At 45.4% G+C, this 24,874-nt stretch overlaps 1 protein-coding gene across 19 annotated transcripts in view; it reads left to right on the top strand.

Moving 5' to 3' along the window:
• The window catches only part of PRRC2B (proline rich coiled-coil 2B), a 118,527-nt gene that overhangs the window by 59,235 nt on the left and 34,418 nt on the right, over positions 1–24,874 (top strand). For 18 of the 19 annotated variants that reach the window (XM_010341451.3, XM_074394603.1, XM_039461244.2 and 15 more), the window contains 7 exons: positions 4,309–4,452; positions 7,191–7,432; positions 7,882–8,003; positions 8,459–8,601; positions 14,296–14,386; positions 18,486–18,678; positions 23,531–23,846. In XM_010341451.3, coding sequence (XP_010339753.2) covers positions 4,309–4,452; positions 7,191–7,432; positions 7,882–8,003; positions 8,459–8,601; positions 14,296–14,386; positions 18,486–18,678; positions 23,531–23,846 — 1,251 coding nt within the window. The remainder of the gene's footprint in view (positions 1–4,308; positions 4,453–7,190; positions 7,433–7,881; positions 8,004–8,458; positions 8,602–14,295; positions 14,387–18,485; positions 18,679–23,530; positions 23,847–24,874) is intronic. The other variant, XM_074394607.1, reaches the window with a different exon arrangement.

Below are 24,874 nucleotides of genomic sequence, written 5' to 3'. Positions count from 1 at the left end.
TAATAACACATAATACCCTTTGACCTAGCAACTGCATCCTAAGGAAATTGCTCTACAAATTATACTTGCGCATGTGTGAAATAATCTGTGCACAGGATTATTCACTGCAGCATTGTACTAGCAGAAGATTGCAAATGGTCCCTTGAAATGCCTATAAAATTATAGTATTTTAATGAAATGTGATTTGGCTATAAAGAAAAAAAGCAGAAGTTTTCTTATCGATTTGGCAAGATCTCCAGGGCATATTCTTAAGTGAAAAAAAGTACAGAACAGTATATGTGGTATCTTAGTAATTCCAGCACTTTGGGAGGCCGTGGCAGGAGGATTGCTTGAGTCCAGGAGTTTGAGACCAGCCTGGGCAACATGACAGAACCCTGTCTCTACAAGAAATACAAAAAATCAGGCTGGGTGTGGTGGCTCACGCCTGTAATCCCAGCACTTTGGGAGGGTAAGGTGGGCAGATCCATTCTGGCTAACATGGTGAAACCCCGTCTCTACTAAAAATACAGAAAATTAGCTGGGCATGGGGGTACGTGCCTGTAGTCCCAGCTACTTGGGAAGCTGACATGGGACAGTCACTTGAACCTAGGAGGTGGAGGTTGCAGTGAGCTGAGATCCTGCCACTGCCCCCTCCAGCCTGGGCGACAGAGCGAGACTCCGTCTCCAAAAAAAAAAAATATTAGTCAAGTGTGGTGGTGGACACCTGTAGTCACAGCTACTTAGAAGGCCGAGGCAAGAGAATCACCTGAGCACCAGAGGTGGAGGCTGCAGTGAGCTGTGATCATACCACTGTACACCAACCTGGGTGACAGAGCAGGACCCTATCTCAAAAAACAAAACCAAAAAATGGGAGTGAGGAAAAAAAACACTTCTGAAAAATGTTGTATGTGCTTTTTTTTTTTTTTTTTTTGGAGATAGAGTCTTGCTCTGTTACCAGGCTTGAATGCAGTGATGCGATCTCAAATCACTGCAGCCTCCACCTCCCGGGTTCAAGCAGTTCTCCTGCTTCAGCCTCTCCAGTAATTGGGACTGCAGGCGTGTTGCCACCATGCCCAGCTAATTTTTGTATTTTTAGTAGAGGCGGGGTTTTGCCATGTTGGCCAGGATGGTCTCCATCTCTTGATCTCGCGATCCACCCACCTCTGCTTCCCAAAGTGCTGGGATTACAGGCGTGAGCCACCATACCCGGCCTGTATATGCATTTTTAAAAATCCACCCATCTGCACACCAGTGTATACACATTGTTTGAAAATCTCCAGAAGGAAACAGAAAATTAACAGTTTTTTGAGGGAGTCAGAAGTGGGCAAATGGGCATGGGATGAGAAGGCTTCTATGTCTACCTTTTTGTGGTTTTCACTGAACCATGTAACTGTTAGACTACAAATATTGTATCGGTATTGTAACTGTATCACAATAAAGCTTGATGGAAAAAAGTAATTTTAAACTGTACGTAGTGGCACACACCTGTAATCCCAGCTGTTTGAGAGGCCAAAGTGAGAAGATTGCTTGATCCCAGGAGTTTCAATCCAGCCTGAAAAACATAGCAAGACCCTATTTATACACAAAATTTTAAAAAGAAATAAGAAACTAATGGCAGACAGAAATCTACCAGCCCACAGAATAGATACACTGGGCAGGGTGAGGGCCAAGTGTAACAATCAGCCTCAGTTTCCCCTCCTGTGCTAGATTCACACATCTGTGATACTGTCAGGAGTGTGGGTATTTGAGGGTGTTGCCCAAAGGTGTTTTCATGACTCTTTGGAATTCAAAAGGACTTCTCCTTAATTGATACACTCTGTTGATAGGTCACACTGAAACAGACCCTGATTGTGTGTTTGGTCAGAGGTCAGAGGCTCAGATATCAGCTGCTACCCAACCAGTGGCTTAGCCTGTCACCTTGGAAAATGCTCCCTGACTTTCCTGCTTCAGTTTCTCATTGCTGGTTTTTTTCCTAATTCCAAATCTACCATATTTTGTATTATTATTACTATTTTTGAGACAGGGTCTTGTTCTGTTGCCCAGGCTGTAGTACAGTAGTGCAATTTTGGCTCATAGCAGCCTCAATCTCCTGGGCTCAAACAGTCCTCCCACCTCAGCTTGCCGAGTAGCTGGGACTACAGGTGTATACCACCATGCCTGGCTAATTTGTGTGATTTTGGTAGAGATGGGGTTTCATAACGTCTGGGCAGGTCATAACCATATATATATATATATATATATATATATTTTTTTTTTTTTTTTTTTTTTTTTTTTTCCTGTCGCCAGGCGCTAGGCTGGAGTGCAGTGGCACAATCTTGGCTCCCTGCAACCTCCGCCTCCTGGGTTCAAGCAGTTCTTCTGCCTCAGCCTCCCGAGTAGCTGGGACTACAGTCGCATGCCACCATACCCAGCTAATTTTTGTATTTTTAGTAGAGACGGGGTTTCACCATGTTGGCCAGGATGGTCTCGATCTCTTGACCTTGTGATCCGCCCGCCTCGGCCTCCCAAAGTGCTGGGATTACAGGTTGAGCCACCGCGCCCGGCCATAACCATATTTTTTAAATGAGAGTTTTTATATCATTCTTGCCAGTTACCTTTTACCACCATGAAGCGACTCTCAGTCAGAGCCCTGTTCACAGAGCAGCGGAGCTCCTTCACAACAGCTGGAGGCCCTCTCTGGCTGGTCCTTGGTAAATGGTGTCCAGTCTCACCTGGTCAGGTTTATTTGACCCTGGACCTTTTTAACTAAGGGAGTGGCAAGTGAATTGCTGCCACATGCCTGTGCGGTGATACAGTTACACCTTTCTGACATAGTCGGCTTTAGTGAACAGGTCCGTGGATCAGTGGTGTTAAGAATAATAACTGCCTAGGGGAAGATTTGGGTTTGGCCGTATAGGGAACAAGGCATTCCACAGGGGGCCGTTCATTGTGTGGTGTCGCCACTGTTCCTAGATTTCTACGGTCTGGGGCATGCTGCATATTCCAGATGAAGGGATAGGGGCCGCCTGGACCTTTTTCCTGCACCATTTTTAATCTTTTCATCCAAAAATGGTAGCAGAGCCTCTGTGCTAAGTTCTTTGTGTAAGGGAACATTAGGAAAGGCTTCTTCTCTAAAGTAAATTATAAGGCTAAGGAATGAATGAAAGAATGAAAAAAGAAACAGTTTCTAGGATTATAAGAAACTCTTCCAGGATTCTATGTTTGGCCTTGTAGGGCTCAAGGAACTTAGTAGAAAATGCCAAAGGACAGGTGAATGAGGAGGTACTCGTGTGTAAATCTAATTTCCACCTGTCTTACCACATTCGATGGTAGAAAGCAGCATTTTATTTTTTGAGAGGGAGTCTCACTTTGTCACCCAGGCTGGAGGGCAATGGCAGGATCTCGGCTCACTGCAACCTCTGCCTCCCAGGCTCAAGTGATCCTCCAACCTCAGCCTCCTAAGTACCTGGGACTACAGGAGCCCGCCAACATGCTAATTTTTCTATTTTTGGTAGAGACAGGATTTTGCCATGTTGCCCAGGCTGGTCTCGAGCTCCTGAGCTCAAGTGATCCACCAACCTTGGCCCCCCAAAGTGCTGGGATTACAGGTGTGAGCCACTGTGCCAGGCAAAAGCAGTGTTTTAATCCTTTTAGGGTGGCCTGGTGTTGCCTCCACAGGAAAGCAGTTGGCTTCTTGGCTTTCCCTTGGCTGATTTTATAGGAGGTGGTGCATGTCTGTGTCCCTAGGCGGTCAGAAGGACCTTCCCTCCTGGGACAGGCTATGGCCTGGAGCTGCTATGATAGCTTCCCCCATTCCCTTTGTAAGCAGGTACTGGCCCCTGCAGGTCAGCTGGGGAGGGCCATGGTGCTGTCAGCAGCAGCTTCCTTTGCCACCCTCAGCACCCTGGTGACATTGGCTCCCTTAGAAAGCCTGCTTCGAGGCAACATGGCTTTTAAGGTGTGGAGCTGGGAAGTGGATGACTGTTTTTAGTGTTTCGTTTTGTTTTGTTTTTTAAACAAAGTCTCACTCTGTCACCCAGGCTAGAGTGCAGTGGCATGATCTTGGCTCACTGCAACCTCTACCTCCCGGGTTCAAGCAGTTCTCCTGCCTCAGCCTCCCAGGTAGCTGGAACTACAGGTGCACACCACCACATCTGGCTGAGTTTTCTATTTTTAGTAGAGATGGGGTTTCACCTTGTTGATCAGGTTGGTCTCAAATTCCTGACCTCAAGTGATCCACCCACCTCGGCCTCCCAAAGTGCTGAGATTACAGGTATGAGCCACCGCACCCGGCCGGCAGACGACTGCTGACTCCATCTCACTTCCTCCATGTCTGTCCCATCTTCACAGGTTTAAGGGGCTCAAGCCGACTGTTATCCTTCTCTCCCGAGGAATTTCCGACGCTGAAAGCAGCTGGCGGGCAGGACAAGGCTGGCAAAGAAAAGGGCGTCTTAGATCTGTCGTATGGGCCAGGACCAAGCCTCCGCCCTCAGAGTAAGTGACTGCAGCCTCTGGGCACTCAGTAGAGTCACAGAACTTCCTCCTCTTGTCTCTGCACTCCTAGAAGGGTGCTTATGCCACTGGGGGCTCCGGCTCGAGCTTGAAATATGGTTCTTTGGCTCGACACCTGATCCATGCATCCATTGGACTTGCTGCCTAGGCCATCAGGCCTTGTGCCTTTTTTTGTCTTTTAGGGTAGGGCAGGCCAGTCCCCTCTCCCTCTGTTGTCCAGTTAGTTTTGCTGTGCCTGGTAGCTGTGACAAGGATGGACAATGGGCCAGTTAACTTAGGTCCCCGGGTTAGGAGCTTGTTTTCTAAAGCTCTCTATCCTAGCTGGTTCTAGTCAGAATCACTGGGGAGTTGGTGAATGAGTCTGATTTCCAGTCCTTCCCTTCCCCAACCCAATTAGGATCTGTATTTTTAACTCATTCCTCTGGGGATTGTTGCATAAACAAGCCTAGCACTGGTGTCTGCTGGCCCCTAATCTCTGATCTGCCCAGGGAAGTGGCAGGATTATGTGTAGCACTTCTTTTTTTTTTTTAAGATGGAGTCTCGCACTGTTGCCCAGGCTGTAGGGCAGTGGCGTGATCTCAGCTCACTGCAAACTCTGTCTCCTGGGTTCAAGTAGTTCTCCTGGCTCAACCTCCCAAGTAGCTGGGACTACAGGCATGCACCGCCATGCCCAGCCAATTTTTCTTTTTTTTTTTTTGTATTTTTAGTAGATAGGGTTTTCACTATGTTGGCCTGGATGGTCTTGATCTCTTGACCTCGTGATCTGCCCATCTTGGCCTCCCAAAGTGCTGGGATTACAGGCATGAGCCACTGTGCCTGGCCTGTGTAGCACTTCTTGCTAGAAATTTCTTCTCGGAAGCCGAGGGTGGCTAGAGGTTTAGGTGGTGATTGCAATTTTCCACGTGTTCTACTCGGATTTTGAAGTGGCTCATGTATTTCAGGGGACTTGATCAGGTCTTGAAATGCGAGGGCCTTTCGTTTGCTTGTCTTGATGTATCTCCAAGGCCTCTCCCATTCAAGTCAGAAGTGATATCCTGTAATTCAGTTATCACTGTGCATGTGTCTCACTTAAAATAGCACTCACTGCTTTTCCAGTGTCCCACACAAGACTGTTTTGTTTGTTTCATTTTAAAGGACAAGAGTTATATCTTTCTGGGATTAATTAAGATGAGCCATTTTATAGGCCTATAAAAATTTAGATGTAGAAGAAACTTCTTTCTGAGCATCAGTTTCATCTCCTTATTGGTGAAGATGAGGAAGCATGGCCAAGAGGATTGACCTCAGCTTACCCCAAGTCACACAGCAAAGGGACTGAAGGGCTGGGGCCAAACATGGTCTGGGTCTCTCCCTTAATGGTCGTGTAACTCAGAGACCTTCGTACTTCAACCTCTAACCAAAAGGTGACCAAAACCAGGGATCTGTTTCATCTGGTTTTTTGTTGGTCTCTAATAATTTCCACCTGATCTCACTACATTTGACAATAGGAAGAATCATTTTCAAAAGCGAGGTCAGCAGGTTTCTGCTTGTGAGCTACACAAGTGCCCCGCACCTCTGCTGGAAGGACAACAGCTGCGCCTTGCCTGTCTTGTGGACTGGTGGATCTTGACTGAAAGGTGCCACCGCTAAACAAAGCCCAAAACCACTGTGTCCAGAACTTGCTCCTATTTTTTGGTTTTTGGCTTTTGGGTGTTTTTTTTTTTTTTTTTTGAGTCAGTCTTGCTCTGACGCTAGGCTAGAGTGCAGTGGCCCAATTTCTGCTCACCACAGCCTCTGCCGCCTCAGGTTCAAGTGATTCTCCTGCCTCAGCCTCCCGAGTAGCTGGGACTACAGGCGTACACCACCATGCCCAGCTAATTTTTTTTTTTTTTTTTTTTTTTTTTTTTTGAGACGGAGTTTCGCTCTTGTTACCCAGGCTGGAGTGCAATGGCGCGATCTCGGCTCACCGCAACCTCCGCCTCCTGGGTTCAGGCAATTCTCCTGCCTCAGCCTCCTGAGTAGCTGGGATTACAGGCACGCACCACCATGCCCAGCTATTTTTTTTGTATTTTTAGTAGAGACGGGGTTTCACCATGTTGACCAAGATGGTCTCGATCTCTTGACCTTGTGATCCACCCGCCTCGGCCTCCCAAAGTGCTGGGATTACAGGCTTGAGCCACCGCGCCCGGCCGCCCAGCTAATTTTTGTATTTTTAGTAGAGATAGGGTTTCACCATGTTGGCCAGGATGGTCTCTATCTTTTGACCTTGTGATCCGCCTGCCTCGGCCTCCCATAGTGTTGGGATTACAGGCATGAGCCACTGTGCCTGGCCTCGCCCCTGTTTTAGTGTGTAGCCCAGTGCTAACCCTAAGTGGGGTGGTCAGCATTCATTGAAGGAATGACCCAAGGCTGTTTTCATCAGGGTTGTTTTAATCTCTCTGGGTTGTAGGATTGGGGAAGGAGTGGGGGGTGATTGTTATTCACTGATGAAGCCTTCTCTCTGAGTAGATTTCATTTTCTATTTCAGTCAGAATTCCCTCAGCAAGTTCATTCTCCTTGGCCAAGGGTCTGTCCCAACCTTCCCTCACAGATTTAACATTTCTTCACTTTTGTTTTTGTTTTTGTTTTTAGTTCTTTATTTGATTTTTTTGGTGAAGGAGGGGATCCCTTGACCTTCAGAACCTCATACGATCCCTCCTTCCCCCTCCTATTCCCTCTCCCCTTTGCCCCCTTTCAATTTCCAGATGTGACAAGCTGGAGGGAGGGCGGTGGGCGACACATAATTTCTGCCACGTCTCTCAGCACCTCCCCAACTGAGCTGGGCAGCAGGAACTCGAGTACGGGAGATGGAGCCCCCTCCTCGGCATGTACCAGCGATTCTAAGGACCCCTCTCTCCGCCCGGCTCAGCCTGTCCGAAAAGGGGCTTCACAGTTCATGGGAAATGTATACCACCCACCTACATACCATGACATGCTTCCTGCTTTTGTAAGTCTTCGGAGTGTACGTTTTTTTTCCCCCGTGAAGTTGGATTGTTTGTGTCCAGCATAACCTAGGTCAAGTGGTTAGTGTCACACTTTGGGGTCTCCTCTTGGCCCTGTCACCCTACTATTGAGGTTTCCACTCATTTTGAATTTTCTCTCCCTGCTTTTTAAATCTTAAGGGCCTCTGGCTTCTTTTCCTGGTGATGTGGATATGATTTTAGCTGTGGTTCTTTAGAAACAGGAGAGGCAGGTTTTCTCTGACATAGGTTCCCCAGTCTGCTTACTGACAGCAGGAATGAAATGGGGGAGATGGTGGTCGGATTGATTAGGAAACCCTAAGAGTTTGCTGTTTCTTTTTCCCATTTTCCACTTTCCAAAACAAATTCTAATTTAAGTGGAAATTTTAATTTGGGCCATTACTAGCAAATCCTATTCATTGATGTTATGTTTCAGATGTGTTCGCCAAAGTCATCAGAGAACCAGGGTACAGTGGAACGAGGCTCTTTTCCCCTTCCTCAGCTCCACCTTGAACCCCGAGTTCCTTTTAGACAGTTCCAGATGAGTGACCAAGATGGGTGAGTCCATCGCGTTACAGTCATGTGTGTAGAGATGGCTCCGCTGGTGATTCTGGTCAGGGTGAGGGGCTGATGAGAAAAGTGCTGTGTCTCCTAGAGAACAGAGAACTTAACCAGCTCAGCATGGCAGGGTGTATGGGGTGGTGGTTGGGATTTGGAGCTGGATCAGAAATTGAGTCATTATTTCAAGTTCCTGGTGGAGTTGAAGTTCTGACACGTGCATGCTGCTGCTGCTCTAGGCCTTAGCAACCAGCATGTAAAACCACAGGACAAGGCAGAACTTCTTTCTGGGATGTACTTGTTTGCTCATTATGTATTTCTTTTAAAGGATCTGATAGAAATACTAAACATGAACCTTTGCAGTATGGAATTTATTTTTGGAAAGGTGTTTGATTTTGCTTCTATCTGTATACTGGACGTGATTCCATCATCTTTACTTTTCTCTCTCTTATCAGAAAAGAAAACAGGCCGGGAGTGTCTCGCCCACTCCACCCACTAAGGCAGCTGGTGGAGCGGGTACCACGGCCCACCATTATCAACGCGGAAAACCTGAAGGGCCTTGACGATCTGGACACTGATGCCGACGATGGCTGGGCAGGTGGGCAGAGAAGCCCTGGTGGTTTAGACGGGCAGGACCAAAGTCCACCTCTACTGACCAGGGATGGAAACCCCCTGGCACCCCTGTGTGTTTTCCCTTGGCAAGATAGGGGCTAACAGCAGGACAGCGAGGCAGCCCCAATGCCCTGCATCCTCATTTGCAGCCCTTCCTGGCCAAGCCATTAGCTTCTTTTGGTCTTTATTCTTGAGCTTAGAGTTTTGTGGTTAATTTTTTAAAATTATTGATGATGCAAAATTTAAACAAAAAAATAATAGCTCCCAGACACCCATCACTCAAGTTCAATTAGTACCAATGTTCTGCCAATCGGTTTTTGTTTGTTTTGATTTAATTTTGTTCTGAGAGACAGGGTCTCAGCTACTCTGGGCATATTGCCTGTGGGTTAGCCCTGCTCTGCAAGAAGCAGTTAAAAAATAATAATAATAAAGATAAAAAGGAAAGAGGAAGGGTCTGGCTATGTTTCCATTCTGGAGTGGAGTGGCTGTTGACAGGGTCCATCATGGTGAGCTGTAGCTTCAAACTCCTGGCCTCAAGCATCCTCCTCCTTCAGCCTCCCGAGTAGCTGGAGCTACAGGCGGGTGCCATAAACTCTGTTTGTTCTGCCATTCTTAATTTCTTTGTCTCTACCCATACCCCAACCTGATTATTTTCTTTTATAATGATTTATTTGCAGGTAAATGTGAGATGGACAGGCATGCATCTCACATTTTAACTGTACAGTTTTACAAATGGATACTTGTGTATCACACACACCCATGTCCAGAGAGAGAACATCTCCCTCACTTCCCCAGGTTTCCTCGGCGCTCCTCCCTGCGACTGCTTGAGGGCCTGCTGCTCTTCTGATTCACTTTACTCTAGATTAGTTTTGCCTGTTATTAAACTTCAGATGAGTGAAGTCATACAGTTTTTATTCCCGTATGGTTTTCATATTCACCAATGTTGTTTATATGCCAGTTGCCTTTAGTTGCTGAGATATGTTCCAGTGTATCAATACACTGTAATTTGTTTATTCATTCAAGAGCCCCACTATAGACTATACTTCTGTTTCTCTTGGGTAAATAATGTAGACTTTTTGGGTCAAAGGGAAGGCGTAGGATTAAGTGTTTAAGACCTGTCCAAACTTAAAATGGTGGTTATGCCATTTTACATTCCCAGCAGCAATGTGTGAAGTTGATGGGTCTACATCTTACATTTTGGTGTTTATTTTTTTTTGTTTTTTTGTTTTAAGAGACGAGGTCTCACTTGTTTTCTAGGTTGGAATGCAGTGGCATGATCAAAGCTCACTGGAGCCTTGAACATGTTTGTCTTTTTAATTTTAGCCATTCTAGTGGGTGTTTAGTGGTATCTCATTGTGCTTTTAATTTGCATTTTGCTGATGACTAATGATGATAAACACACTTTTATAAGTGTTATTTGATGACTGATATATCATCCTGTTTGGTGTCTGAATTGTAAAAAATCGAGTGGTAGGATACCAGCCCTGGATACAAATTCTTTAAAACTTTTATTTTGCAAATATATTTCCTAGTTGCATTATTTGTCTAATAAATTTTTTTAAACACTGTTTTGATGAGCAGAAGTTTGAATTTTGAAGTTTAATGTATAAATTTGGGTTTTTTTCTGGTTATTGTTTTTGTGTCCTAAAATCTTTGCTTCCCCTTGGTGGTGAAAATATTACTAGATGTTTTATAGTTTTAACTGTTAATTTTAGGTCTTTGATACACATTGGGTTAATTTTTGTATATAGTATAAGGTGACAGGTTTGTTTTTTTCCCACATGGCCAGTTTTCTACATTTGTTGATAAGATTTTACTTTCCCTGTCGACTTGCTTTGGAACTTTTGCCGAAAATCAATTGACTATAAAAGCATTGGTCTATTTCTGGACACTGTTCCATTGATCTGTTTGTTCCTCCTTATGCCATTACCACACTGTGGGTTTATAGGAAGTCGTACATTTTGGTAGTGTAAGGTTTCCAACTTCGTTCTTTTCTAAGATTGTTTGTTTCCACATAAATTTAGAATCAACCTGTCAGTATTTACAAAGAGCCTGCAGGCGTTTTGGTTCAGATTATGTTGAATCTTACCAAGATAAGTGACATCTTAATTTTTTTTTTCCGAAGACAACCTTGCTTTGTCACCAAGGCTAGAGTGCAGTGACATGATCTCACCTCACTGCGCCCTCCACCTCCTAGCTTCAAGTGGTTATTCTGCCTCAGCCTCCCAAGTAGCTGGGAGTACAGGTGTGCACCACCACGCCCAGCTAATTTTTCTGTTTTTAGTAGAGACGGGGTTTCACATGTTGGTCAGGCTAGTCTTGAACTCCTGACCTCGTGATCCGCCTACCTTGGCCTCCCAAAGTGCTGGGATTACAGTTGTGAGCCACTGCACCCTACCTGACACTTTAATTTTGAAACTTGTTTTTTTTGAGATGGAGTCTCACTCTGCCACCTGCCACTGAGGCTGGAGTGCAGTGGCATGATCTCGGTTCACTGCAACCTCCACCTCCCAGGTTCAAGGATTCTCCTTGCCTCAGCCTCCCACCTAGCCAGGATTACAGGCGCCTACCACCATACCCGGCTAATTTTTTTGTGTTTTTAGTAGAGACGGGGTTTCACTATGTTGGCCAGGCTGGTCTCAAACTCCTCACCTCGTGATCAGCCCACCTCTGCCTCCCAAAGTACTGGGATTACAGTCATGAGCCATGGCGCCCAGCTGGGTTTTTTGTTTTATAAATTATGGGTGTTGCATTGTGTTTAGTGCGTTCCTGCATCTGTGATCATATTGTTTTTCTCCTTTATTTTGATAGTAGACTGCATCGATGTTTTTTTTTTTTTTTTAATGCTAAACCAACCTTACATTCTTAGAGTAAACCCTCCCTTCATTTCTTTTTCTTTTTTTTGAGATAGGGTCTCACTTTGTCACCCAGGCTGGGCACACTGCTGTACAATAATGGCTCAACGCAGCCTCAAAAGTTTGGGCTCAAGTGATCCTCCTGCCTCACCTTCTGAGTTGCTGGGTTTACAGGTGTGAGCCACCGTGCCTGGCCAGTGTTACCTTACCAGTGAAACAATTTTGCCTCTGGAGTTTTCGTTGTGGAAATACTTTCAGTAGTTTATTTTCTTTGATGAGTTTTGAGACAGTGCAGATTCCCTGTGTCATTTTGTGTGAGTTTTTTGGTAAGTTGTGTTTTTTGAGGAATTTGTTCATTTCTTTTGAGTTGTTGAAATTATTAACATAATGTTGACAATATATTACATTATCTTTTTGATGTCTGTAGGATCTGTAGTGATACCCTTTAATTCCTGATAATTTGGTAATTTGTGTATTTCTTTTTCTTCATTTCTGCCAAGGAATTGAATTGTTTTATTAATCTCTATAAAGCAGCAGCTTTTGGCATTGTTCACTTTCTCCATTGTTTGACTTGTTTTCTGTATATATTTTAAATGATTTTTTAAATAATTAGGGCAGTTTTTTATTATTGGCCATTTCTAGATTGTTAATTTAGTTGTCTTATAGCTAGAGAGCACATTCTGTATGATATCATTTGTTTTCCAGTTAGTAAGTCTTGTTTTATGGCTAGGATATGATTGGTCTTGGAGGATATTTCAAGTGCATTTTGAAAGTATATATTCTACAGTTGTTGCTAGGTGTCATGTTTTGTATGTTTCCAGTTAGGGTGGTTTTTGGTGACATTCAGATCTTATTTTTTGGCTTGTTCTTGTTTTTGTTTTGTTTTGGAGTCTTGCTTTGTCGGCAGGCTGGAGTGCAGTGTCTGGATCTTGGTTCACTGCAGCCTCCCCCTCCTGGGTTCAGGTGATTGTCCTGCCTTAGCCTCCCTCAAGTAGCTGGGATTACAGGCATGCACCACCATGCCCAGCTCATACTTGTATTTTTAGTAGAGATGGTGTTTCGCCATGTTGGCCAGGATGATCTCGATCTCTTAACCTTGAGATCTTCCCACCTTGGCCTCCCAAAGTGCTGGGATTACAGACATGAGCCACTGCGCCTGGCCAGTGGTGGTATTCAGATCTTATTGTATACTTACTGATAATTTTGTCTGCTTCTATCAATTAAGGAAAGTGAGATGTTCAGCTCTAATCATGGATTTATCTATTTCTCCCATTAATACTCTTGGTTTCTGCTTTATTTATTTTGAAGCTGCTCTTAGGCATGCACACATTTCTAGTCTCTGTGCCTTTCTGGTGTATTTCCACATGTCCTTCTTTATCTCTAGTAGTCTGTTATCTTGCAGTCTATTTTGTCCTGTGTTCATACCAATTGCTCTGACCCTACTTACTGTTTACATGGAATATCTGTTTCCATTCTTTTCCTTTAAACTCCCTTGTGTTTGTATTTAAAGTGATTATTTAGAAGATAGCACATAATTGCAACTTGCTTTTAAAGTTTCTGACTCTGCCTTTTAATTGTATTGAGTTTTTGTTGTTAACCTCTTAAAAAATTTTTTATTTTAATTTAATTAAATTTATTTTTTCTAGAAATGGGGTCTTGCTTTGTTGCCCAAGCTGGTCTTGAACTCCTGGGCTCAAGCAATCCTCCTGCCTTAGTCTCCTGTGTGGCCAGAACTGCAGGCATACATTATGGTGCTCAATTACCCTTGTTTTTGAGGCAGGGTCTTGCTCTGTTACCTAAGCTAGAGTACACTGGCACAGTCACAGCTCATGGCAGCCTCACTTTTCTAGGCTTAGGTGATTCTCTCACCTTAGCCTCCAGAGTATTGGGGACTACTGGCGTGCACCCCCATGGCTGGCTAATTTTTTGTATTTTTAGTAGAGACGTGGTTTCGCCATGTTGCCCAGACTGGTCTCAAATTCTGGGCCTCAAGTGATCCTCCTGCTTCGACCTCCCAAAGTGCTTGAATTACAGGTGTGAGCCACTGTGAATCATATGACTATATGAGTCACATAATTTTCATATAACAAAATTTACCCTATTGAAGTCTGGTTTAGTGTTTTTTAGTATATTCACAAAGTTGTGCAACTACCACCACTATTCCAGAATGCTTCCATCACTCAAAAAAGAAACCCCGTACCTGTCGGTAGGCATTCCCTCCCACCTCCTACTTTCCAACCACAAATCTGCTTTCCATCTCTATAGATTTATGTATTCTGGACATTGCCTGTCACTGGAATCATAAAATATGTGGCCTTTCTTATCTGGGTTCTTTCACTTAGCATAATGTTTTCACAGTTAATTATATTATAGCATGTGTTTGTATTCGTTCTTTTTTATGGCCAAATAATATTCCATTGTGTCGACCTACCACACTGTTCACGGGATCGTAGGTGATGGACACTTTTTGCCGTCTGAGCCACTTGGGATGAGCAATGCCTGGGGCAAGTGGTAACTCACAGATCTCACAAGTCATGTTTCTGTATCGCGAGGGTAGACAGCTACCTCATTTCTGCCTCGTTTGTTCACCCTCTTGGGCCTTAAAATACATTTTAAAGTTACATTGTTCAGATTTAAGAATTGTTACCTATGGGAGGGTTAGTCTAACCAAGATGTCTTAACGTCATCAGGGGGAGGCAGCCAGGTGGTTGACTCAGCTCCTCTGCTAGTGAGATTCCTGACCAAAGGAAGCTTTCCCATGGTGCCTGAGCACCAATGACCTTTTCATTCTTTCTCATTCTTCCTGGGCCCTCCTGTTGCTGTAGGCCTCCATGAAGAAGTGGACTATTCTGAGAAACTCAAGTTCAGCGATGATGAAGAGGAGGAAGAAGTTGTGAAGGACGGCAGGCCAAAGTGGTAAGGACCCCTGCCCCATCAACATGAGCTCATCCGTACTTATTAGTGCTGCTGTGTGCCAAGATCATTTCCCAGTTTCCATAGCAACCTGGAAGGGCAGATACTGTTTCCATTTTGGGGGTGACAGCTGCTGATCATGTCTGTGAAGGAGTAGAGCCAGGGTTTGTCTGCAGGTGCTACTGCATCCTGTGCATAGTCAGCCTCTTCAGCACTGTGTCAGTGTGTGCCCAGGTATGTTATGCAGACGATGTCTTCATGGATTGCTTGTGGCTGTTAAGCTCAAAAAGGCTTCTGTGGCCGAGTAAATTTGGGAAACTTCCCTGGGTTCAAATTCTTCTTTTTTGGAGACAGGCGGTCACTCTGTCACCCAGGCTGGAGTGCAGTGGCATGATCTCGACTGACTACAACCTTCTGTCTTCTGGGCTCAGTGATTCTCCCACCTCGGCCTCCCGAGTAGGTGGGACCACAGATGAGTGCCACCATGCCCAGCTAACATTTCTGCTAGAGATGGTGTTTGGCCACATTACCCAGATTTGGTCCCTAGCTGCTGGGCTTAAGTGGTCCACCCGCTACAGCCTCCCAAAGTGCTGGGATAACAGGCATGAGCCATCGCGCCCAGCTTCAACTTCTTTCTTTCTTTCTTTCTTTGAGACAGAGTTTCGCTCTTGTTACCCAGGCTGGAGTGCAATGGCATGATCTTGGCTCACCGCAACCTCCACCTCCTCGGTTCAAGTAATTCTCCTGCCTCAGCCTCCCGAGTAGCTGGGACTACAGGCACGCCCCACCATACTAGGCTAATTTTTTGTATTTTTAGTAGAGACGGGGTTTCACCATGTTGACCAGGATGGTCTCTATCTCTTGACTTCGTGATCCACCTGCCTCAGCCTTCCAAAGTGCTGGAATTATAGGCGTGAACCACTGTGCCCGGCCAACTTCTTTCTTTACTCCAAGACCCCTCAGAGGCTTGAACATACTCTGAGGGCCAGGTGCGGTGGCTCACGCCTGTAATCCCAACACTTCAGAGGGCAGGCAGATCACTTGAGGCCAGGAGTTTGAGACTGGCCTGCCCAAGATGGTGAAACTCCGTCTCTACTAAAAATACAAAAATTAGCCAGGTGTGGTGGAATGGGCCTGTAATCCCAGCTGCTCAGGAGGCTGAGGTAGGAGAATTGCTTGAACCCAGGAGGCAGAGGGTGAGGTGAATGGAGATCACGCCACTGCACTCCGGCCTGGGCAACAGAGCAAAACTCTGTCTCAAAAAGAAAATAACAAAAAAATTAAGTACACTGGGAGGTGGAGAAGCAGAATGGATGCCAGGTTTCCTGAATTTATTTGACCATGTTTCTTTCTCTCTCTCTCTCTCTCTGGATCATTTCCTTGGACTAGTTTAGTTTTACTTTATTTCCTTTAGAAAGTACTGCACTGTACTCTCATCCCTCCAGTTTTTATCATAATATTAGTAGCATTTACTAATACTTTTAAAATAATACCCCCAAATTAGCTGGGCATGGTGTGCACCTGTAGTCCCAATTACTCAGGAGGCTGAGGTGGGAGGACTGCTTGAGTCCAGAAGGTCGAAGCTGCAGTGTAGAATGCCTATTTGCTTCACATTTATCACTGCTTTCCTTTAAAATGTGATTGTTATATATTGTTTAGATATTAATGCTTTGCTGTTGTCTTGGGAATATTTTTCTCTTTGTTCTCGTTTCTCTTTGTTCTCTTGAACTGAATATTGTTCAGTCAAATCCGTGAGTCATCTTTTTGTTATTTCATCCTTTACCTAAAAGTGCCTAAAGTAAGTGCCCATCTTCTGGGAGGAGTTGGTAATAACTTTCTGCTACTCATTCTCTGATGGCACACAAAAAATGAAATTCTGTAATTTCCTTTCATGCTGTTTGATTTCGGCTGAAGCTTTGGATGCAGTTGGGACATACCTATGGGTCAGTTCCTGGAACACTAAGCTCAGAAGGGGCTGTGATTAAGAATTTAAATCAAAGGCAAAGACATAAGCTCTTAGAGGTTGATTGGAGCAGTAGGACACTCTGTTCCTTCTCTCTTTGAGGCAATGGGAACTGAATATTCCGCTGAAGGAACTGGACGTTGGTTTTGGAGGCAATTTTGTCCCTGGCTATGACCAAGGGCACTTCAAAATGAGAGTGTCTGAACTACCTCCTCCTGAAACCTGCTCTTTTTTTTTCATGTTCTTTGAGCTGGTTGGTGACCTGGTAGAGCATCCACGTCTTACTTGACATCTTTATTTCCTCATACATGATTGGCTCCCAAAACTTGCCCTCTCTCCTCTTTTCATTTTCTTTGGGGCCGTTGGGACCTCCTCCTTTTCCGAACCATCCATGCATCTACCAGTTCATCTCCACCCTTTCATCCTGTCATCTGTGGCCCATCCTTCATAGCCTGCCATAGTTATCTTCTAAAAACACAGGTCTTTTCCACAGGTCAGCAGCTTTCCTGTGGTCTCCATTTCTTACAAAATCAAGTCGGAATCACTGGCAGTTGTTGCCTGCTATATAATCTCCTGAGTTGTGTTACCTGCCTTGTCTTCCCTCCTTCCCCATGTACATATGTGTGGGGAGACACGCAGGCCCACACACCTGCCATCCCTGATTTCTGCTTTTCTCTGGTCTGCTGTGTTCCTGGGCCCTTGTAAATGCTTCGTCCCAGTGCTGTTGCTTCTACTGTGACGTGTCCAGACGAGAATGGCACCCATCTCCCTTCTTGACCAGCCACCCCTGCAGCTGTGTTTGGAATGCCTCCTCCTTTTCCATGCTGTGTAGGCTCTGCTTGTCTCTTCTTGCTCTTTTTATTGTGGCGCTGTTCAGTAGTCATCTTTTGTTCTTTTGAGGGGCATTTATTGAGCAGCCGGCTTGTGCAGAGCATAGGAAGGGATTGCTACTGAAAGGAATCAGACACGCACCTGGGAGTACTGGTTCAGATCTGTGAGGGGTGTCCCCTTAACCTTGATGAGACTCAGCTACTGACTTTTTTTTTGGAGATGAAGTCTTACCTTGTCACCCAGGCTGGAATGCAGTGGCATGATCTTGGCTCACTGCAACCTCCGCCTCCCAGGTTCAAGCAATTCTGCTGCCTTGGCCTCTTGAGTAGGTGGGATTATAGGCACGCACCAATTTTTGTATTTTTAGTAGAGACGGTTTCACCATGTTGGTCAGACTGGCTTTGAACTCTTGACCTTGTGATCCGCCCACCTCTGCCTCCCAAAGTGCTAAGATTACAGTCATGAGCCACCACACCAGGCCCAGCTTCTGTCTTTTCAAAACAAGGGTGTCCAATCATTTGGCTTCCCTGGGCCACGTCGGAAGAGTTGTCTTGGGCCACACTTAAAATACACTAATGATAGCTGGTAAGTCAAAAAGTCAGGAAAAAAAAATCTCATAACGTGGTTTGGTTTGGTTTGGTTTTTCCCCCGAAACAGAGTCTCATTCTGTTGTCCAGGCTCGAGGGTACTGGCGTAATCTTGGCTCACTGCAACCTTGACCTCTGGGGTTAAAGCAATTCTCCTGCCTCAGCCTCTTGAGTAGTTAGGATTACAGGTGTACGCTACCACACCTGGCTTATTTTTGTACTTTTAGTAGAGACTTGGTTTCACCAGGTTGGCCTGGCTGGTCTAGAACTCCTGACCTAAAGTAATTGGCCTGGCTTAGCCTCCTAAAGTGCTAGAGTTACAGGTGTGAGCCACTGCACCCACCCTCTCATAATGTTTTAAGAAAGTTGGCAAATTTGTGTTGAGCTGCATCCAAAGCCCAAGGCCATCCTGGGCCACATGTGGCCCTTAAGCTGTGGGTTGGACAAGTTTGCTTTAAAGTGAGGGTCATGAGGACTTATTTTGCGTCAGTGAAATAATGAGTGTGACACGTCCTGCCTGGAGCTCTGTTCATGAGAGTGACTTGGTAAACGGCAGTTCTGAATTGTGGAAGTCACACGGACTTGGTGGGAGTGGTAGTCCATTCTGATGAAGGAAATGATACGGACAGCTAACTTTGCAATTCCCAAGACCTCTGACCATTGAGATCAGACCTGCTTGACCTGACTGCATAAACTTAATAGCAAATGTGCTTTGTCCTAGGAACAGCTGGGACCCTAGGAGGCAGCGGCAGTTGTCAGTGAGCTCTGCGGACAGTGTGGACGCCAAGCGGACTCAAGAGGAAGGGAAGGACTGGGCTGAAGCGGTGGGTGCATCCCGTGTTGTCCGAAAGCCACCAGACCCTCAGCCACCATCCAGGAAGCTTCATGGCTGGGCAGCAGGCCCTGACTACCAGGTACCAAGGGCCCTTGGCTGGCCTATGTATTTGAACTTCTCTGAGTTCAGTGGCTGGGTTTCTGAAAAAGTCCGGGGTGGACATTTCCTTTTTGTTTTTAGATTTCTTCTTTTTTAAAAAATAATCTCTTCGTAGAGGCAGGGTCTCACTGTGTTGCCCAGGCTGGTCTCAAACTCCAGCTCAAGCGATACAATGTGCTAGGATTACAGATGTGAGCCACCATGCCTGGCTATTTTTATTATTTTTTTGAGATAAGGTCTTGCTCTATCCTCCACCTCTCACCCTCAAGCCATCCTCCCATCTCAGCCACCTGAGTAGCTTAGGACCACTGGTGTGTCACCACTCCTGGCTCATTTCATTCATTTTTTGTAGAGATGAGGTCTTACTATGTTGCCAAGGCTGGTCTTGAACTCCTGGGCTCAACAGATCCTCCTGCCTCAGTCTCCCAAAGTGCTGAGATTATAGGCATAAGCCATTGTGTTTGTCCTATTGTTTTCATTTTAAAAAATTAAAACAGCTGGGCATGGTGGCTCTCACACTTTGCGAGGCTGAGGCAGGAGGATCACTTGAGACCAGAAGTTCAAGACCATCCTGGCCAACACAGTGAAACTCGTATCTCCAAAAAAAAAAAAGAAAAGAAATCATTAAAATAGCCTCAAAGTGATAGAAAAAGTTGGAAGTACAGTACAAACGATGCTTTTTCTGAACTAATTGAGTAAGTTGTCACCCTGATGAGTCTCTTTACACGTAATGTGATGCTTATTTCCTACCAAGACAGTGAAATTCCACCCAGGTAACCACAGTGACTTCCAGGAAATTAACCTTGATCATTGATTGCCATTTAATGTGCAGACACCATTCACCTTTTACCAGTTGTCCCATTAATGTCCTTACTGAAAGAATCCAGTTCAGAATCACATGCCTTTAGTTTTCTTCAGTCTGGATCAGTTCCTCAGCCTTTCCTTAACTTTCATGACTTTGAGGCTTTGGAACATGACAAAGCAGTGGATTGCCCCTCAAATTGGGTTTATTATCATCTTTATTGTGAAGAGGTCCAAGATTGCCATCCTTGGCAGGGATCTCTCCGACAAGACCTGACTTTTCTCATTGCATCCCACCAAGGCAACCACGCCTTCACCCTATCTCCCTCTGGCTATGTCCACTTCCGTCTCTTGATTAACAGGGTCCCTGCCAGATTTCATATTGTAGAGTTAACTCTTTTCTCTATTTGTAGTTGATAATAATTTTGTTGGGGGAAACTTTGAGACTGAATATCCCATTTCTGATCAAGCTTTCGGTTTGTTTTTTTATTTACATCAGTGGGTGATAATCTGCTGCTGTCACCCGGTTGGCCATCGGGAGCCCTGTCAGGCCAGTGCGTGTCCTTTTTAACTGTCTTCATCCTTTTATGGAGCCCTTTATCTTTCCTGGACTCATCTTGTTCTTGACCTGTCTTGTCTGGGATCAGTCCTTTCTCCACGAAGTCCTATTTCTTTTTAGTGCAGGATGATATTTAGAAACCAGTGTCTGAGCCCCAGCAGGCTCCTTGCCATTGGGGTGTCACTGCTCCTGGACCTCCTCAGCGGACATTTGCAGGGGATGTATTTAGGTATATACATGTGTGCACAAATACATTCATACCTGTATTATTTCTGTATCTATCCAGGTTGAGAACTCTGTGTTCTCATTGATACCTCCAGTTCCACAGACTCCATTCCTGTTCCTCCCAGTGCATGTTTGCACTTCCTTTCTCTAACAGTGAGCTGTTCCTCGTACTTATACTCACTTGCTCAGTATCCCTGTGTGTAACCAATCTTATTTCTGCTGCTATGCTCTCTCCCTTGCACAGATGCCCTCCTTGCCCACTCAGGTGTCATTGTCCCCACTCCTGGACCTCAGTGTCCCTGCTGGGCCAACTCTGCCTATGAATGTCCCCCTCATCCAGCTTGGGCTCTAGCTCCACACCTTCACGGGCATGCCCTCCTCTCCTTGCCTGGACTCTGACCATTTGGAGTGCAGTGAGCCTCCAAGACTCCTTGGTACCAGGTGCCTGGCTTGCCTTGCTACACCTGATGACACTGGGACTAGACTGTTCAGGAGTGGGAGGGCTGGGGAAGGGAGAGTCATGACTTTGAATACACTTGGTAAAGCCTGCTATTTTCAGTGCTCTTTGCTATTTATTTTTTATTATTTGTTTTTGGAGACGGAGTCTTGCTCTGTCACCCAGGCTGGAGTGCATTGGCGTAATCTTGGCTCACTGCAACCTCAGCCTCCCAGGTTCAAGTGATTCTCCTGCCTCAGCCTCCTGTATAGCTGGGATTACAGGCATGCATCACCACGCCTGGCTATTTTTGTATTTTTAGTAGAGACAGGGTTTCACCATGTTGGCCAGGCTAATATCAAACTCCTGATCCGCTTGCCTTGGCCTCCCAAAGTGCTGGGATTACAGGCGTGAGCCACCATGCCCATCCTGCTTCTTGCTTAATATTTAAAAGGCTCCTATTCTACATTCTTAGAAAAGGAAAATGCCCTTAAGCTGCAGTCTGCTAATTGAATACCTATTATATACACGTATAGGCACATACATAAGTGCTGGGTACAAGAGACACAAAATGAAACAAAATAGACACAGTGCCACTGCTCTTGGAAATTATTCTGCAGTTAATCCACATTTTCATTTACATGTTGAGATTGCTCAGTATTCCCTATTTTTTTCCTTTTCACCAGCCAAGAAGTAGTGCTTATCAGTATTCAAAAGGTTTCACTTTAAGGTACTTACAACAGCATTATAAATTAACTAAACATCAATAGTGATGAAATCTATATACTTAATTTATGTATCCAAGGAATCTTCTGACCAAATTTCTTTATTTTTGAAATAGAGTCTCACTCTGTCACCCAGGCTGGAGTGCAGTGGTGCAGTCTCAGCTCACTACAACTCCGCCTCCCAGGTTCAGACAATCCTCCTGCCTCAGCCTCTCACCTGTAATCTCACCTGTAGCTGGGATTACAGGTGTGTGCCACCACACCCAGCTAATTTTTGTATTTTTAGCAGAGATGGGGTTTCACCATGTTGCCTAGGCTGGTCTTGAACTCCTGACTTCAGGGAGTCCACCTGCCTTGGCCTCCTAAAGCACTGGTATTAATAGGTTTAAACCACTGCCCCCAGGCTCTTCTGACCAAATTTCTTAAAAAATGGTCTTATTTCAAATTACTTTGCAGAATATTTAGTCTGTAAAGTGATCATAATTTCAGGGCAGTGTAGGAAGGCACATCAAAGGTCTTGACTGTACCTGTGCCCTCTGGGTCTGTTATTTCCTTTCTAGGAAATTATCTGAAGGAAGTAATCGGGGTTAGGCATGAAGGCTGATGTGCAGTAGTGTATTGAATCCCATGGGATAAAGGCAGTTAGGCAGTTTATGGTATGAGCCATGAACTGATCAACACACAGCCATTAGAAAGGTATAGACAGACACTCATGCTCAATGGCAAAGAGAAAGGAAAGTGCACACTTCGGCTTCAATGATAATATGTAAATTTACCTTCATGCTTCTAAATTAGAAATTTATAATCTTAAGATTGCAATACTTACCTCTGGCTTATGAGAAGTTAATTGTTAGGAAATTCCTTGACTGCAGTAAGTTTTTGTATATTTCGTTTACTAAAGTACTATTAACCTACAAGAAAAGGCCTAAATCCTGTTTCTTTGGTTTGATTTTTGACAATTATATACATCTGTGTCATTAGTATTCAAAACAGGAAGTCCTGCCTTTTTCTGATAGTCAGATCTTATTAGAATTTCAGTGGCTGGAACTCAGGTGCCACCTGTCCATCATTTGTGCTGTAGCAAGGTCTGCATGCAGCTTTACCCCTGCAGACCAGTGAGAAAGCATCCGAGTTAAGAACTTTTCACTCTGCATTTTGGCACTGTGGTTATCCAGTAACTGGCAACCATCAAGAAGCTCAGAAATGGATAAATATCCAAAAGAGATTTTTTTTTTATACATGCTTTTTTGTTTTATTTTGACGGGGTCTGGCTCTGTTCCCTGGCTGTAGTACAGTGGTGTGATCTCGGCTCACTGCAGCCTGCTGGGCTCAAGTGATCCTTCCTGCCTCAGCCTCCTGAGTAGCTGGGACCATATAGGCATGTACCCACGCCCAGCTAATTTTTGTAATTTTTATTTTTGTAAATACAGGGTCTCACCATATTGCCCAGGATAATCTCAAGCTCCTAGGCTCATGCAGTCCCCATGTTGGCCCCCCAAAGTGCAGGAATTATAGGCATGAGCCACCGCACTTGGCTAGACATGCCTTTCTCTATAAAGAGCACTTTGAAGCTTTATGTCTGACAGTGAATTTTATTTTCCTCTGGCTCTTTCTCTCCAGGAGTCCAGGGGTTTATGTATTTTCGTGCAGGCAGGAGTAGCGGTTTCCTGACCCAGGAATAATCAGTGTGTGGCTTCCTGTTGGCAGTTCATTAGCCATGGAGGCCCTTAGCTTGTATGCCCATCAGCAGTGATAGGAGTGTTTCCCGTGTGTGGTCGCAGTGTAGAGTGCTTTGCAAACATGGTTTCACCTTCACAATCATAAGAGCTTGCTTTGTTGTCCCCATTTTAAAAACAAGGAAGTGAGGAAGTGAGGTGTGGAGAGTTGACATTTGGCCTAAACCCCATTCCACATACAGCAGAGGCCAGAGCAGGATTTGAATCTAGCTCTCTGTCTGTCACACGCCTGCACTGCCTCTTGAAGGTGCTTGAGGATTATGGGAGGAGAAGTGATCCTAAAATGGGAGTGGTCCCTATATCCCGGGTCTGGGACCTGCCTCCTTATCTCAGAGACGTTCTCTTGGCAGAAGTCCTCAATCAGCAGCGTGTTCCGGCAACAGTCCATCGAGGACAAGGAGGAAAAGCCCCCACCGAGGCAGAAGTTCATTCAGTCAGAGATGTCTGAGGCGGTGGAGCGAGCCCGAAAGCGCCGGGAAGAAGAGGAGCGCCGAGCCCGGGAAGAGAGGCTGGCTGCCTGTGCCGCCAAACTCAAGCAGCTGGACCAGAAGTGCAAGCAGGCGCGGAAGGCAGGTGAGGCCCGGAAGCAGGCAGAGAAGGAAGTGCCCCGGTCTCCAAGTGCTGAGAAGGCATCGCCCCAGGAAAACGGCCCTGCTCTCTGCAAAGGTAAGAGCTGGGCCCTCTTTCCACCAAGTGGAAACCCTGGCCTGTTGTCACCGGCTTGTTACTTGCACCTGCCTTCCTCCTGAGCTAGCAGAACCTATGGCTTATGACGAGATCGTACTGGGAAGCATCAGTTGTTAAAAGCATAGGCCTGGGTCAAATGCCTGGGGTCCTGATCCTATTTGAACTTTTTAATAATTTCAACTGTTATTTTAGATTATTAAGGGTGTACATTGTGTGATGCTGAAGTTTGGGATACAAATGACCCTGTCACCCAGGTAGTGAGCATAGTGCCCAGTAGGTAGTTTTTCAGCCCTTTTTCCTTCTCCCTCTGAACGTCTTAAACTAGCTGGAGAGCAGCTCACCTCTCTGGAGCCTGTTTCTTTGTCTGTGAAATGGAATGAGTACACATCATGCTGAGGGGTGTATAGCATGCTCCAGTTTCTGGGACATAGAAATGCATCTGCTCGCTGATGATACTCATCGTCACAATTGTTACCACTGTCCCTGCCCAACCAAAGTCACGAGTGCCCCAGGACTTCAATAAAACCTCAGATCCTTTAACCTAGAATAAAAAAATAAGCCCCGTTGCTCCTGTTGTTGATTCTAAGAGAAATGGATCACGTGGCCCTTTGTGTGTGTGTGTGTGTGTGTGTGTGAGAGAGAGAGAGAGAGAGAGAGAGAGAGAGAGAGAGGGTTTCACTCTTACCCAGGCTGGAGTGGTGGGATCTAGGCTCACTGCAACCGTCCCCTGCCAGGTTCAAGCTATTCTCTGGCCTCAGCCTCCAGAGCAGCTGGGATTACAGGCACGCGCCACCACATCCAGCTAATTATTGTATTTTTAGTAGAGACAGGGTTTCATCATGTTGGTCAGGCTGGTTTGGAGCTCCAGACCTCAAGTGATCCACCTGCCTTGGCCTCCCATAGTGCTGGGATTATAGGCATGAGCCACCGTGTCTGGCTGACATGGCCCTGTTTAAGAGTGATTAAACAGTGCTATATTAAGCAGAGTGTCGCAGTTTTAAAGAATA

This window comes from Saimiri boliviensis, chromosome 2 (genome assembly GCF_048565385.1).
Source record: "Saimiri boliviensis isolate mSaiBol1 chromosome 2, mSaiBol1.pri, whole genome shotgun sequence".
Taxonomy (NCBI): domain Eukaryota; kingdom Metazoa; phylum Chordata; class Mammalia; order Primates; family Cebidae; genus Saimiri; species Saimiri boliviensis.
The sequence above is the reverse complement of the archived record's forward strand: the minus strand, read 5'-3'. Positions and strand labels throughout refer to the sequence as shown.